The sequence below is a fragment of the Doryrhamphus excisus genome, linkage group LG20 (genome assembly GCF_037039965.1).
Source record: "Doryrhamphus excisus strain RoL-2023G ecotype Guam linkage group LG20, RoL_Dexc_Guam_v1.1, whole genome shotgun sequence".
Classification (NCBI taxonomy): Eukaryota; Metazoa; Chordata; class Actinopteri; order Syngnathiformes; family Syngnathidae; genus Doryrhamphus; species Doryrhamphus excisus.
In genome coordinates, this window is record NC_136376.1 from 12,466,238 (window position 1) to 12,482,137 (window position 15,900).

The following is a 15,900-nucleotide window of genomic DNA, read 5'->3' on the forward strand; positions in this document are numbered from 1 at the left end:
TATATATGATTTATAGTGCAGTTTGATACTCGTAAAGAAAGACCTACTTGAGAGCGGCCTTTTGGTGCATTCAGGGCACCTCGTAAAGGAGAGATTGCAGAAGAGTTCACACGTTTAGACAATATGGCAGCTGTTAGAATTAGTACGTGGAGCTCTTCGACAAAGAATCGTTTCTATACCTGGACACTTCTTTGTTTACTTATATTCGTTAATACAGAATCGGCAGCGGCAGCGCCAGAGGCAGGTTTTTGGAAAAACATCTCTTTAAACGTAAGTATAGAATCGGAACTTACCGGCTACTAGCTAGCTGTGTTATGCTAGCTTTCTGTCATCCGGGAGAGTATGGTTATATCTGCACGCCATGTACACGTCACAGTAACTTCTTTTAAACTATAAGCTTTATATCCTTACATTGTGCCGGTGAATAGAAATGTACCAGTGAATATCTGTGAACATTTATTCGCTTTCATTGTAGATTAGTGCTATTTTAGCATATGGCTAGCTATCTGCTCTGCAATTCAATTGAGTGTAATCATAAATATATTGGGTTTACGTGACAAACCCTCTTTCGTTCTAATTTGACAGTCTTCATATTTCTTCACATTATCTACTTCTTTAGGAGCATCAACACTATATTTATACACATTATGTTTTTCTAAGAACGCTGACGTGATAAATAATGAAAATGCGCGGCCGTTTTGGTTGTCTCTTGTTACAGGATGACTGCATTTGTTACCCAGGAGAGGTCATCTGTCAATCACAAATTTAAAAAAAAAAAAAAAGATAAAACAACAAACAGCATACCAGGGCTGCTCACACTTTTTCAGCCTGCGAGCTATTTCAAATGACCAAGTCCCAAAGATCTACCTACTACGATAAATGCACACACTTTTTCAGTATGCAAGTTACAAGTCAAAGTGATGTATCTCTTATATAAACATACAACATATATCTAAAATCTAACCGGTAAACTTTGAAAATACTATACTAAATGCTAATGATTAGTATTTCACATTCACAGTTTCAAAAGTTACAAGTAAAGTACTTGATATCATTCACATTCTGTTCCATTTTCTTCTGCTGGTCTGGGTCGCGGGGGCACCAGTCTAAGTAGGAAAGCCCAGACTTTCCGGCCCCCAGCCACCTCGTCCAGATCCACCGTGAGGACACCAAGCTGTTCCTAGGCCAGCTGTAAGACATAATACCTCCAGCGTGTCCTCGGTCTGCCCCGGGCCTTCTCCCAGCTGGGCATGCCCGGAACAACTCATCAGGGAGGGCTCCAGGAGGCATCTGGACTAGATGACCTAGCTACCTCAACTGGCCCCTCTCAGTGTGAAGAGATGTGTCAGCCAAAACAGTCCCTCAATATCCAGAGCCTTGAGGAATTGAGGGCAAAACTGGTCACCCCCAGAGCTTTACCGCTGAGGAGCATTTGGACTACCCCAGATACCTCAGCCACTGTGATGGAACTGTCTGTGTACATATCCTCTGACTCTGCTTCCTCTATGGAAGGTATGTCAGTGGGATTGAGAAGGAACTCAAAAGTATTCCTTCTATTGTCCAACTATAACCTCAGCAAGGTCAGCAGGCTCCCGTACCCACTGTAAACAGTCTGGACCTGGCACTTTTTCTGAGGCATCTGGTTTGCCAGAACCTCTGAGAGGCTGACCAAAAGTCATGTTCCTTGGCCTTGTTGAACTACTCCCACAGCCGAGTTTTACCGCGACGACACCGAAGTGCCTTTTCGCCTGACGGTACCTGTCAGGAGTCCCACAAGCCATCCATGCTCAGTAGGACTCCTTCTTCAGCTTGACGGCAGCCCTGACCTCTGGTGTCCACCATCAGGTTCGGGGCTTGCCGCCATGACAAGCACCGACCACCTCGCGGCCGCAGTTCCGATCGGCTGCCTCAGCAAAGGAGGCATGGAATATGGCCGATTCAGTCTCGATATCGCCATCCGCCCCCAGGATGCAATGCAAAGCTATGCTGGAGGTGAGAGTTGAAGACTCTTATAAATATAGGCATCTTACCACAGAGTTAGTTTATCCATAATCACAATAATAAAGATAAAAGTTCTCATGTGTAGTTTGAGACATCTGTTGACATCCAATGCTGTGGTGGCGCAAAAGTGAATCAGGAGGGGAGCTTAATGTCAGCTGACTGATGTCATATGTCATCTACAAAGTGACCTGAATGCAATCGACCCGAACTACCAACAACCGCTTGCTCCTGATCGACGTTGTGTTCCCCCCCTGCACTATATATAAGGTTAAAGTTGAAATCACCAGCTTGCCTTAACAGTGATTAGTCAGCTTGCTAAGCTAATGTCACATAACTGCTCTTTTGGCAATGCTAACAATTGATGACTGTTGTCTCAGGCAAGGAATAATTTTCTCCTCCATAGACTTCAAGGCCACTACTGTTAAGGAAGTCCATGTTCAAAGACACCGATATTGAGTTGAAAGGTAAGATTAATGTGGTTGATTGAGACACTTTGACGTATTGACAAATAAAACACATAATTTTTGTGTTTACCCTTGTGTGTGTTAACTTTCAGTTGTGTCATTTGGCTGTCATGATGAGGTAACCTTCACCATTCACTGGTATTTGAAATACTATCCCTGTCACAATGACTTCAATAATATTGATGTAAGTATAAATGGATTTTAACACTCAAGTTTTTCTTTGCTTGATGACAACATGAATTGCTGACTTCATCTGCAGGAAATGTATGAGCGAACCCCGCTTAGTCGTGGGCAGAGCCTCGATCCAAAGCCCCTTGTGCAAGGAGAGTACATCGAGCACAAACACAAGCCGATAGCATGCAACAGTGAGCTGCGCTCCTTTCCAGTGCTTAAAGTAGGGTTTTGCTGCTTTTCCCTTGCACTTTCTCATGCAATTGTGATTGTGGCATTTATTATGTCACCTCCATCACTTACTGCAGAAAACTAAGGCGGGACCACTTCCTGTCAGTACACCTGTCGAGGGACAAAAATTGGTCAGTTTTCTGTGAAATGTTTGATACGCGAGTGTCACATTTGTTGATTCCTGTGTTTTTTTAATAATTGCAGGATGAGAGTGAAATCAAATGGATGACTGAGGAGTATGACACCAACACAACGAAGGACAAAAGTGCAAAGGTTAAAGACAATGTCATCGCCTCCACTTGGAAAGATGGGCCTTACCTACTGGTGGTGAAGATTGTGCCCAGTAAACAAGATGTTAACTGGAATTTAAGTGGTGAGATTTTTCTTCCCCACCGCTTTGGATGATAATCTTCCAGTCGTAATAATGAACATACATGTAACCAGGAGTAACAGTAGAGAAATAAGGCTTAAATTATTTTATGCAATCTGTTTAGCCAAAAGTTTTTTTGTCAGTGTGATATTTGGCATTCCCCAAATCTGTGTGTACTTTTTTTGTAATTGTGGCCAGTCGACACCTCAAAAAGCAGCTGCACGCATGTTACACACATGACCTCCATGCGTTACTTGCAGGAACGTAGAATTGAAAGTGCTGCACACAGCTATGTCCTGGCTGCTCTTTACAATATGGAGGTTTTATTGTTCTTGTCATATTATTATTCTCATATTGGTTATGAAGGTTAAGTGGGATCAAATGGTTTAGATGACATCATTGGTGTTACTTATTTTTGCAGTGGCTTTTTATCTTTTCAGTGAATGTGGTGATGAAAGGCAGCCATGGCTACATATCTGTCACAGAATACCCTCTGATGATTGTGAGTAGACAACATTTTTTTAATATAATTGAACAAGATATCCTTGTTTGGATTGCGTGTGTTTTCTCTGGGTACTCATGGCTTCCTGTCACAGTCCAAAAACATGAACTTTTAGGTTAACTGAAGATTAACAGTACGTGCAAGTTGTCCACAGGTGTGAATGTGAGTGTGAAAGGTTGAGTTTCACATAAGGATTGTGAATGAAAAATTCCCCCAAAAAGTGCAGCTCCCCTTTTAAAAGCATCAGGATCAAGAATCATTAGGAACCAAACTCATTCTAATTCAAACGATGCCCATGCCCAGTGACTGGCGACCAGTACAGGATGTACCTCACATCTCACCCAAGGTCAGCTTCCATAGGCTCCAGTTCACCTGCCACTCCAATAAGGATAAGCGTCATAGAAAATGATGGGAAATGATGGATGGATTTCAAGAAGAATCTATCTGCCTTTTATAAAGACCATCCCTCAAAATCCTCTCTGGTATACTTACTACAATTCTTGGTTCACAGTTCTACATGGTTATGTGTGTGGTCTACATCCTGTTTGCCCTGCTATGGTTTATGTGGGCCGCTTGCTACTGGAAAGATCTACTGAGGATTCAGTTCTGGATCGCTGGGGTCATATTCCTGGGAATGGTGGAGAAGGCGGTCTTCTGCGCTGAATATGAAAACACCAACAGTGTTGGTTCTGCTTGTGAGTGTCCACTGACATTTCCCACCTACTTTGCATCTTTATAGGCAATACTACTGCTGTTTGACTTGTTTTCAGCTCCAGGCCTGCTGATCTTTGCTGAGCTGGTCTCCGCTTTCAAGAGAACTTTAGCCCGATTGCTTGTCATCATTGTCAGCCTTGGCTATGGGATTGTAAAGTATGTCAACACATATCTGCACATGGCATATTTACAATGAACAATACTTATTTTGCATCTCCATCCTTTTGCATCCTCCACCCTAAGGCCTCGACTGGGGACAGTAATGCACCGAGTGGTTGGTCTTGGAATCCTTTATTTTATCTTTGCTGCCATTGAAGGCGTGCTGAGGATAACTGGGGTGAGTTTCTGCCTGTAAAGTAAATGGTTGTCTTTGATATTATACAGATGAGTAAGAATCTTATCACCTAAGGTAATATCAGGTTTTCTGACTTGATACTACATATCAAACATGGACGGGTTTTGTTTGGACCTGGTTCTCTTGTTGTTTTGCTGATGTATTTAAGGGTCGGGACAATGGCCCAGCTCTCATTACAGCAATTGTTCTGGCTGTGTTTGACTCCATCATCATCTGGTTCATATCCTTTCAGAAGTAAACTAATCTCAGCTAATTTTTCACTGTTTTGTTGTTTCTGATCAGGTTAGCTGTTTTGGTCGATATACTTCTGTGAAGGGTTCTTGTTTTCTCCACCTCCTTGTGTCCCGTGTATGTCCCTATATATTTCCAGGCAAAAGACTCTGACTTGGCCCTACTGGCCAACATACCACTGGCACTGCTTGATTCCTCTCTATGCTGGTGGATATCCTTCCATGTACATACAACCTTTCCCTGTGGCTTCCCTTCCTTCCAAACACAGAGACCAAGAGAGGCGTATTTGCCATTATCCCATACAGTTGCATTGCTGATTAATTCATTCATTCATTCATTTTATCCTCACGAGGGTTGCGGCGGTGCTGGAGCCTATCCCAGCTGTCTTCGGGCGAGAGGCGGGGTACACCCTGGACTGGTCGCCCGCCAATCACAGGGCACATATAGACAAACAACCATTCACACTCACATTCATACCTACAGTGAAGAAAATAAGTATTTGAACACCCTGCTATTTTGCTATTTCTCCCACTTAGAAATCATGGAGGGGTCTGAAATTTTCATCGTAGGTGCATGTCCACTGTGAGAGAGATAAACTAAAAAGAAAAATCCAGAAATCACAATGCATGATTTTTTAACAATTTATTTGTGTGATACAGCTGCTAATAAGTATTTGAACACCTGAGAAAATGAATGTTAATATTTGGTACAGTAGCCTTTGTTTGCTATTACAGAGGTCAAACGTTTCCTGTAGTTTTTCACCAGGTTTGCACACACTGCAGGAGGGATCTTGGCCCACTCCTCCACACAGATCTTCTCTAGATCAGTCAGGTTTCTGGGCTGTCGCTGAGAAACACGGAGTTTGAGCTCCCTCCAAAGATTTTCGATTGGGTTCAGGTCTGGAGACTGGCTGGGCCATGCTAGAACCTTGATATGCTTCTTACGGAGCCACTCCTTGGTTTTCCTGGCTGTGTGCTTCGGGTCGTTGTCGTGTTGGAAGACCCAGCCACGACCCATCTTCAATGCTCTGACAGAGGGAAGGAGGTTGTTCCCCAAAATCTCACAATACACGGCCCCAGTCATCCTCTCTTTAATGCAGTGCACTCGTCCTGTCCCATGTGCAGAAAAACACCCCCAAAGCATGATGCTACCACCCCCATGCTTCACAGTAGGGATGGTGTTCTTCGGATTGTACTCTTCATTCTTCTTCCTCCAAACACGCTTATTGGAATTATGACCAAAAAGTTCTATTTTGGTCTCATCTGACCATAAAACTTTCTCCCATGACTCCTCTGTATCATCCAAATGGTCATATGCAAACTTAAGACGGGCCTTGACATGTGCTGGTTTAAGCAGGGGAACCTTTCGTGCCATGCATGATTTCACATCATGACGTCTTAGTGTATTACCTACAGTAACCTTGGAAACGGTGGTCCCAGCTCTTTTCAGGTCATTGACCAAGTCCTGTCGTGTAGTTCTGGGCTGATTCCTCACCTTTCTTAGAATCATTGAGACCCCACAAGGTGATATCTTGCATGGGGCTCCACTCCGATTGAGATTGACCGTCATGTTTAGCTTCTTCCATTTTCTAATGATAGCTCCAACAGTGGACCTTTTTTCACCAAGCTGCTTGGTAATTGCTCCGTAGCCCTTTCCAGCCTTGTGGAGGTGTACAATTTTGTCTCTGGTGTCTTTGGACAGCTCTTTGGTCTTCGCCATGTTACAAGTTAAAGTCTTACTGATTGTATGGGGTGGACAGGTGTCTTTATGCAGCTAACGACCTCAAACAGGTGCATCTGATTCAGGATGATACATGGAGTGCAGGTGGACTTCTAATGGGCAGACTCACAGGTCTTTCAGGGTCAGAATTCTAGATGATACACAGGTGTTCAAATACTTATTTGCAGCTGTATCACACAAATAAATTGTTAAAAAATCATGCATTGTGATTTCTGGATTTTTCTTTTTAGTTTATCTCTCTCACAGTGGACATGCACCTACGATGAAAATTTCAGACCCCTCCATGATTTCTAAGTGGGAGAAATAGCAAAATAGCAGGGTGTTCAAATACTTATTTTCTTCACTGTATATGTACAATTTGGAGTCACCAATTAACCTAGCATGTTTTTGGAATGTGGGAGGAAGCCGGAGTACCCAGAGAAAACCCACGCATGCACATGGAGAACATGCAAACTCCACACAGAGATGGCCGAGGGTAGAATTGAACTTGGGTCTCCTCATTGTGGGGCCTGCGCTCTAACCGTGCTCCACCGTGCAGCCATTGCTGATGAAGATACCATTCAAATAACATTACAAACAAACAATGAGGGGTTTTATGCTTCCCATACTGATAATCCATAAGTAAATTCGGCCGATACGATACCAATACCGATCACTAGTAGCTATATTATGGATCACCAAGGTTTTGTCTTGTGAAAAATGAAAATGACTACCAAATTTTGCAAAATTTATTTTCATGGCTTATTTCAAAACAAAGCCTATGCTATGCTAATTTTACCAGAACATTAACAACATGCTGGTATGCACAACTTTTGTATTTCATAATGCGTTTATTTCTAGTCTTCTTACATTATTAATTGAAAACCTGAATGAAAGGCAGGTATGCCTGCCTCTGTTGGGCCTCTCCAGCAGCATCTGCTGCCTTCTGAACCGCAGATGCAGCTGACTCCCTCTTCTGAGTGGCAACAAAATGCTGACACTGGTCCATCAACTTGGCACCACTGCTAATATCTGTGTGCAGAACGTGCGTTTCAAGCGCGGCGCAAACGCTCACTCGTCACGGTCCTAATTGGACAGCCGAACTGGGGATGTGCTGAGAATGACGTGTGCCCACCACAGAGTCAGAAGTGGTTGCAGAGGGCACACGCGTCACACGTCATCCATAGCATTTACTGCACTAAAAGTGCTACATAGTGTCTGCAAATCTGTACAAATTTTGCCCACATTTGTCAGCAGTACAGCAAGTTGGGACTGGGGCTTTAGCTGCTGCCTGACCGATGCCAAGTGCTCGCCCCCACATGCCGCAGCTTTACAAAGCGTGAACACTCTGAGACATTTTTTGAAGGCATGTTTTGCAGGGTGCAAAACTTATATCACTCTCGTCAAGACAGGAAGTCCCCAGTCGGCATTTTAAAGCAAGTCTCGGCCGATATTGATACCATGCTTTTTCCACTGATCTCAGACAATACCGATCGGAGCACCCCTACAAACAATATAGATTATGATTAAATCTGTCATAATGTTACCACTCTTGGTCTCAAAGATTAGCATGCCTTCTCCTTTGCCTTCTACAAATGTGTCTCTACCACCGCATGTTCTTTTTACAGTTTTTTGTGTTTTAATGTACAGTGCATCCGGAAAGTATTCACAGCGCTTCACTTTTTCTACATTTTGTCATGTTACAGCCTCATTCCAAACTGTATTAAATTAATCTCTTACCTCAAAATTCTACACAAAATACTCCATTATGACAATGTGAAAAAAGTTTTTTTTGACATGTTTTGAATTAAAAATAGAAAACAAAAAAATCACATTTACATAAGTATTCACAGCCTTGCTTAATACACAGCATGATGCTGCCACCACCATGCTTCACTGTAGGGATGGTATTGGCCTGGTGATGAGCAGTGCCTGGTTTCCTCCAAACATGGCGCCTGGCATTCACACCAAAGAGTTCAATCTTTGTCCCATCAGACCAGAGAATTTTGTTTCTCATGGTCTGAGAGTCATTCAGGTGCTTTTTGGCAAATTCCAGACGGGCTGCCATGTTCCTTTTACAAAGGAGTGGCTTTCGTCTGGCCACTCTACCATACAGGCCTGATTAGTGGATTGCTGCAGAGATGGTTGTCCTTCTGGAAGGCTCTCCTCTTTCCACAGAGGAACGCTGGAGCTCTGACAGAGTGACCATCGGGGCCTTGGTCACCTCCCTGACTAAGGCCCTTCTTCCCCGATCGCTCAGTTTAGAAGGCCGGCCAGCTCTAGGAAGAGTCCTGGTGGTTCCAAACGTCTTCCATTTACGAATAATGGAGGCCACTGTGCTCATTGGGACCTTCAAAGCAGCAGAAATGTTTCTGTATCCTTCCCCAGATTTGTGCCTCAAGACAATCCTGTCTCGCAGGTCTACAGACAGTTCTTTTGACTTCATGCTTGGTGTTTGTGCTCTGACATGCACAGTCAACTGTGGGACCTTATATAGACAGGTGTGTGCCTTTCCAAATCATGTCCAATCAACTGAATTTACTGCAGGTGGACTCCAATTAAGCTGTAGAAAGATCTCAAGGATGATCAGTGGAAAAAAGATGCACCTGAGCTCAATTTTGAGCTTCATGGCAAAGGCTGTGAATACTTATGTAAATGTGATTTCTTAGTTTTCTATTTTTAATAAATTCAAAAAAAGTCCAAAAAAAAACTTTTTCACATTGTCATAATGGAGTATTTTGTGTAGAATTTTGAGGTAAGAGATTAAATTAATACAATTTGGAATGAGGCTGTAACCTGACAAAATGTGGAAAAAGTGAAGCGCTGTGAATACTTTCCGGATGCACTGTATGTTCTATATAACTAATGTTCATGTGACAATATGTTCATTTCTGTGGTTGTAGTAGTGGTATAGAACTCTGCTACATCATACTGTGCAACTAAGGCTGATTGTCATAATTTGAATGCTGAGGCAATAGCATTTTCTGATTATTGTTTTATTTTTTTTAATCCATGGATAGAAATGCAACCATACATTGACACTGCCTCAATGCCTCCAATCACATTGTCATGCTTTGTTATTAGTGCTCAACTCCGAGAGGGAATATTTGCATGCTTTCTGAGGACTGTAGCTGTGCTAACCAGTGTCTCTGTTTCTAATTTAATTGCAGTCTATCAGTATTCTGTGAATTATCATTAGGCAGAGCTATTGTAGTATTATCACACCATCCACATCACTCCAAGAACAATGTCTCTCCTCCAGGACAGCACTAGTCAGCTGACTAATTAATCTAAATCGCCATATTAATTAATACAGTGCATCTTGGTACATTTAAGGTGAGTTTTGTGTTTCCCTTGACTACAAGCTACATATTTGTCAGCCTGGCTCAAACCATCAAGACTCTGAAACTGAGACGAAATCCAGTTAAGTTGTCCCTCTACAGGCACTTCACAAACACACTCATATTTGCTGTCATTGGTGAGTCTACTACAATAAAACATGTGGAATCACATTCACATATGCCAAGTCTCACCCATGCTCTGCTTTCCACAAGCTTCCATTATTTTCATGGGATGGACTGCAAAGAAATTCCGTCTAGCAGATTGCCAGTCGGTGAGTACTTTTCTGTTGCCTTGTTTTAAAAATATATGATATTGGGAAGTTCTTAAATTATGCCTAATATTTGTGCACAGGATTGGATTGAGCTATGGGTGGAAGATGCTTTTTGGAGGTTTTTGTTTTCCCTTATTCTGCTTGTCATAATGTTCCTATGGAGACCATCTGCAAACAACCAAAGGCAAGTTTATCCTGAGCACCGCTTTTATTTGTCTTCTCCTTTTCTCACTGAATGTCAACACCCTCAGGTACGCCTTCACGCCTCTCATCGATGACTCAGATGATGAGGAAATTGAGGAATTTATCGCTTCTGCACACATTGGTAAAATATCATCACACTATACACCACTTTTCACCTATTTTAATGCCATAGTCTTCATAGTTCAACAGTAGTGTCTCCAAAGGGTTGGCCATGAACATTTAAAGTTCGGCGACATGACGTAATGGGACACACCTATGTTGCCTTCAAAGGCTGGTAATAAAACCAAAAACCTCAGACAATGTTTTATGGCTTTCTGTGACCATGTAGTAGCAGGTACATTTGATGATATATAATACTTACAGTATTTTTTCGTATTTTGGACTTTTTAAGCATTACTTGAACATTCTTTCTAAGCGCATTGATTTAACATGAACGCCGACACCTAGCAAGAACTACTCCAAACTCAAGTTTGTGAATGTATATAGCCTTACCCTTTTGGTAGTGGTCTGAGGCACTGAGTGTGATGCTAATGCGCTGCAGGCGAGTGTGTGGTGAAGCTTGCCAATAAGTGCGCCAGTAACAGTTTAATGTAGTAACAATGTTAATAACAATAACTGTCAGTTAATATGCACTTGTCTAAGGTATTAAATGCCATATATCACATACAATAATATTTGAAGCTTAAAAGTGAAGGAGATTCTTGTTACTCTTCTATGTTTACTTCTGTTTTTTTCCCTCAGGGGATGGCATTAAACAGAGAGCTGCCAAAAATGGCACAAATGGTGCTGTGAAATCTCCAGAAACAAACGCAGTGAGTAACACTCATGCAATTAATTCAACTCTTAGGTTGGCCTCTTGATATGCAACTTATGATTGCAAAAGTTAGCCAGCAGGGGGCAGTATTTACTTGCGTTGTCACCATGCAGGAAGAAGACTTGAAGTGGGTTGAGGATAACGTACCCCCTTCTCTCGCTGATGTGTGAGTGTCATCCAGCATTTCTATTTATTCAGTTTAGCAAAGTGTTTTCATACAAGACATAAAAGATTTGAACTGTGTCTCGTTTATCATTGCAGAGCTCTTCCAGTCCTGCTTGACTCCGATGAGGTATCACTTTTTGTGCTTTCTTTAGGCAGAAATTAATGCCATAATGCAAAAAAATATATATTTGTAAAGTTTACTACTGCACTGTTATTATTTACAAATGCACTTTTACTGTGCAGGAAATCATGACGACCAAGTATGAAATGTCCAAGTTGGAGTGAGGGCAAACCTTTAGAGCTCTCAGCAAAGGTTGTGGAGAACAACAAAAAGCGGCTGCTCATGATCCTGCTGTCGAATTCTGATGTGCAGAATGGCGTCTTATTGGCGATGGCGGGCTATGGTGGAGCTCTTTTGCTTTAGGGCACCTTTTGCCCATTTCCTTCAGTTTCCACCTTCAAAACTGAAGAAAAATCACTTTGAGCCTTTCTTTCCAAAGAGATAAATTCATTTATATATTATTAGAGCTGTATGCTGTATTTATTTGCATTGTATTGATAAGGGTTTTTTTTTTTTACAAGTAATAACAGAGAGCCTTTTGCATGAACATACTCTACACTGACTTTGGGGTTTTCAAATAAGATGCCTGTTTATTTAAAAAATGTAAAAGCTTTTACATTTTACAAACCAGGGTAAACACCAGAAATGATTCATGTAATTACGGCATTGATTTACAAGACTGAAAGTGGGATTTAGTAAATATTATACAAGTGTGAAGATGTTGAGATGAACTTTGGAAAACACCATTTTGTTTCTATGCACTTTAGCAACAAACCCGTGCCTATATGTCCTTCTTGTGGGAGACCTGACCTGATATTCCAATAGTCTCAATACTGATGTGTCACTGATGAGCGTACATGATCAGCTGTCACTTGTACATTTTAAACTAACGTGCTAAGTAGTTTAGTGTTGGGGGTGAGTATTTGTGTATGTGCGTGTCTTTGGAAATAAGGAGCAGTCATACTGTATGTCAGTAAGAATTTGTATTTATTTTCATTCATTTTCTACCGCTTTTTCCTCACAAGGATGCTGGAGCCTATCCCAGCTGTCTTCGGGCAAGAGGCGGGGTACACCCTGGACTGGTCGCCAGCCAATCACAGGGCACATATAGACAAACCACCATTCACACTCACATTCATACCTGTGGCCAATTAACCTAGCATGTTTTTGGAATGTGGGAGGAAACCGGAGTACCTGGAGACAACCCACACATGCACGGGGAGAACATGCAAACTCCACACAGAGATGGCCGAGAGTGGAATTGAACCCTAATTGAATTGAACGCTAACCACTAGACTGCCGTGCCGCCCTATTTATTTTCAAGTGTACTTAAAAGTCATGTTTACTTTTGTTGTGTTTTACAATGTCATCTTCAGAACTGGACCAATATAGGAAAACGGCAAATTGTTCTTTCTTTATAAGCTTGCGTTCACCTTGTTTTCCTGTTATGTCTGACAGTGTCTTGGAAGGTGCCGTTATTGTAGTTTGGAGTTGGAGCGCTGTTGCTGTGTGTGATTATTTCTGTGGTTAGCACAAGCACATCACCTTAAGAGGTTTATAATAATGTCACTGTTAAATGATTGTTTCCATGCCAATGGTTGAAGGAAACATGGGATACAATATGTGTTGGGATGCAAATGACAAGTGAAGTGGCCAGACAGACACCCGCACCTTCAGCTGTTGTATAGATGGGTTTGCCTGACTTCATGTCATAATTTTGTTATGTAGGGGTACACACAATGGGCTGTTTTTCATGCTAATTATTCTTTCCCACGTGATTAGAAGTAATTAAATTAATATTATATGCAGGAGTATGTTTGTTTCCTGGGCTGTAATAAAAGATTATTTTATAAAGAGTGTGATGTTGAATTATATTTTATAATTTATATTTTACTTTTTTCATTTATATTTTACAGTTTTTACATTGTTTGAAATTGAATTGAAATAGTTGGAAAATAAAATAAAAACATTCATAGATAGGAAAAAAACAGCTGTAATTAAGAGAGTCTCAATGTTCGGTTCTTTATTTTCTTCCTACCGAAAGGAATCGCCAGAAGGACGCGTTGTTATAACGCAATGTAGATTTGTATTTAGTATTTATTTTCTCAAACAGATTTGTCCACAATAATAGGGTATAAACCTTTCTCTTTCGGTTTTTCCCTTCAGGGGTCGCCACAGCAAATGGCGCCTCCATCCAACCCCGTCTTCCGCATCTGTCTCTCACACAAACTACCCTCATGTCCTCCTTCACTACATCCATAAACCACACATGCCTGGATGTCTTTATTATAAATTATATAAGTAGTTATAAGTAAGATACGCGTTAAGAGTTAGTCTAGGTAGTCCAGAGAAGCTCATCAAATATTAGCGTGAACTATTGTCGTGAACCGTAGTTTTATATAGTAACACCGCACATAGAAACCCACTAACGATGACAAATAAACGACCACATTACCCAGCATACAATGCGAACAGGAACGCAACCAATCAGAAGCTACAACCAGCACCACAAACAGGAAGTATCCTTGTCTCAGCAAAAGCGCTACAATTCAACGCCACCTGGATTCCATTTACCCAACATCATTAAATAAACAAGGCTTGAAGGATTTAATATGTTTGTCTCCTATTCTTTGTGTCTCATTTATGTTTGTCTCCTATTTTTTGTGTCTCATGTATGTTTGTCTTCTATTTCTTGTGTCTCACTCATAACTATGCACTACATTTAATCAAGTAGAACCAAGCAGCCTTGGGCAAATCACAGGACACATAATCGCTTTCAGGCACATACAGTTCCGGAGCTCTCCTACACATCCACAATTTTGACTAACAACAGATAACGGGGGAGCATGATGTCGGCAGCCATGGCCTGTCTGGCTCCACCACTCCACCCCACCCGCCTTGAGTTGGTGAGAAGACATCGGCCGAGGAAAGGAGGGGGGCCACCTGTGATGCGCCAGAGACCTACCGACATTTCTTAGCATAATAAAAGCCGGGCAGGGACAGTTAGCTGTACTCATTTGTTCCGACCTGTAAGTAAAGCCTACGTCTCTGCAGGTGTTAGGGGAAGACTTATGGGCCCGGAGCTCCATGTAATCTGACTGGTCTGAGAGTAAACCATATAACTGACAAGTTCGTTGTCATCTCTTGCCTCCAACACGACACCCACAGGAATCACTGACCTAAGAACAGGTGGTCAAATTCCAACAATTGGCGCCCAACGTGGTTGGAGGGGGAGTTGTGTTGTGTGGTTGGGTCCTACTTTAGGCTGCAGTTCGATGCTCTGGGCTTCCACTACAGGCGCGCCTCTACAAATAATAAGGTAAGCAGAAACCTGTTTATTACAAATTTCCCCACTGAGGGACGAATAAAGGCATATCTTAATCTTAATCTTATTCAAATTCTGCTATTGGTCAATAACAAATTTGGTGGAAACCTGGTAGCATTGTGTCTGTAATTATTGTCTGAGAATATTATTACGCTATTACGTTGACATATTGTGTGTTTTGTGACATTATTGTGAAGTTTTGAGAAAACCGGTGTGTGTTCCAGTGTACTGCGTGGTCCGGGACCACTAAGGGTCGGCGTACCCAACTGGGTGGAGGGCCGTAAATGTAGCGCTCCATTCGGGTCCAGTGAAGGGCAGAACACCAAGCGCGGTGAGGGGAACGCTTCACTTGGATGCTTAACAATAGACAGGGTATTGCGCTAATTTTACTGGGTGGAGGGCCGTAAATGTAACGCTCCATTCCAGGTCCTGTGAAGGGCAGTACACCAGCAGGCGGTGAGGGGAACGCTTCACATGGATGCTTAAATAGACAGGGTCTATTTGATAACTTTCATTATTGCTCAAAATCCTTGCAACTATCAGTTTTGTATTGGTTTTTTTGTTTTAATTGTTGTGGGAATAGAATGGAAGGTGAGTTGGACCGAGAATGTGAGGAGTGGGAAATGTGTGGGGGTCCCCTGAGGGTGTCAGAAAGTGAGTTGTTTGGTCTTGTAGAAGGTCAGGTTATGAGTGGCTTGGTAAGTCAGGATAAGAATAAAGATAGACAGATGGTACGTAAAACATGGGACGTGTGTGATGGACAGAGTTGGGATAATATTGTGAAGGTTCAGAGTAAGTTCAGACAGGAGGAGGAAAAGATTATGAAATAAATAAGACAGGTGGAGGAGAAAATTGAGCAGGCGTCATTCTGGCAGAAGTCAGAACTTAAGAAGACGCTGAAAAAATTGGAAGATTCCAGGCAAATGATTCATTCGATGGGGATGGCAAGCTTGGCTTTGG

At 42.0% G+C, this 15,900-nt stretch overlaps 1 protein-coding gene across 2 annotated transcripts; it reads left to right on the forward strand.

Moving 5' to 3' along the window:
* The first annotated feature begins 81 nt into the window (after positions 1–81).
* Positions 82–13,469, forward strand: tmem87b (transmembrane protein 87B). Of its 2 annotated transcripts, none has more exons than XM_078799395.1 (19): positions 82–270; positions 2,405–2,465; positions 2,558–2,649; positions 2,725–2,859; positions 2,945–2,998; positions 3,072–3,240; positions 3,678–3,739; positions 4,251–4,434; positions 4,510–4,609; positions 4,697–4,790; positions 4,957–5,027; positions 10,127–10,236; positions 10,313–10,371; positions 10,452–10,555; positions 10,623–10,696; positions 11,317–11,387; positions 11,503–11,555; positions 11,651–11,681; positions 11,798–13,469. In XM_078799395.1, the coding sequence occupies exons 1-19, from the start codon at positions 124–126 to the stop codon at positions 11,837–11,839; spliced, it is 1,713 nt and encodes a 570-aa protein (XP_078655521.1). In that variant the 5' UTR covers positions 82–123; the 3' UTR covers positions 11,840–13,469. The 2 variants fall into 2 exon arrangements, with proteins under 2 accessions (XP_078655521.1, XP_078655522.1); XM_078799396.1 differs by lacking the exon at positions 4,957–5,027 and adding an exon at positions 5,179–5,250 and having other exon boundaries at positions 10,128–10,236.
* Positions 13,470–15,900: the final 2,431 nt, after the last annotated feature.

What these genes read in the sequence shown, in the direction of transcription:
- tmem87b (XM_078799395.1), top strand. Translation starts at nt 124, where the DNA reads ATGGCAGCTGTTAGAATTAGTACGTGGAGCTCTTCGACAAAGAATCGT. An exon ending in TGTTAACTGGAATTTAAGTG is followed by an intron (nt 3,241 to 3,677) that starts GTGAGATTTTTC and finishes TTATCTTTTCAG; the next exon opens with TGAATGTGGTGATGAAAGGC. An exon ending in GTCTAGCAGATTGCCAGTCG is followed by an intron (nt 10,372 to 10,451) that starts GTGAGTACTTTT and finishes ATTTGTGCACAG; the next exon opens with GATTGGATTGAGCTATGGGT.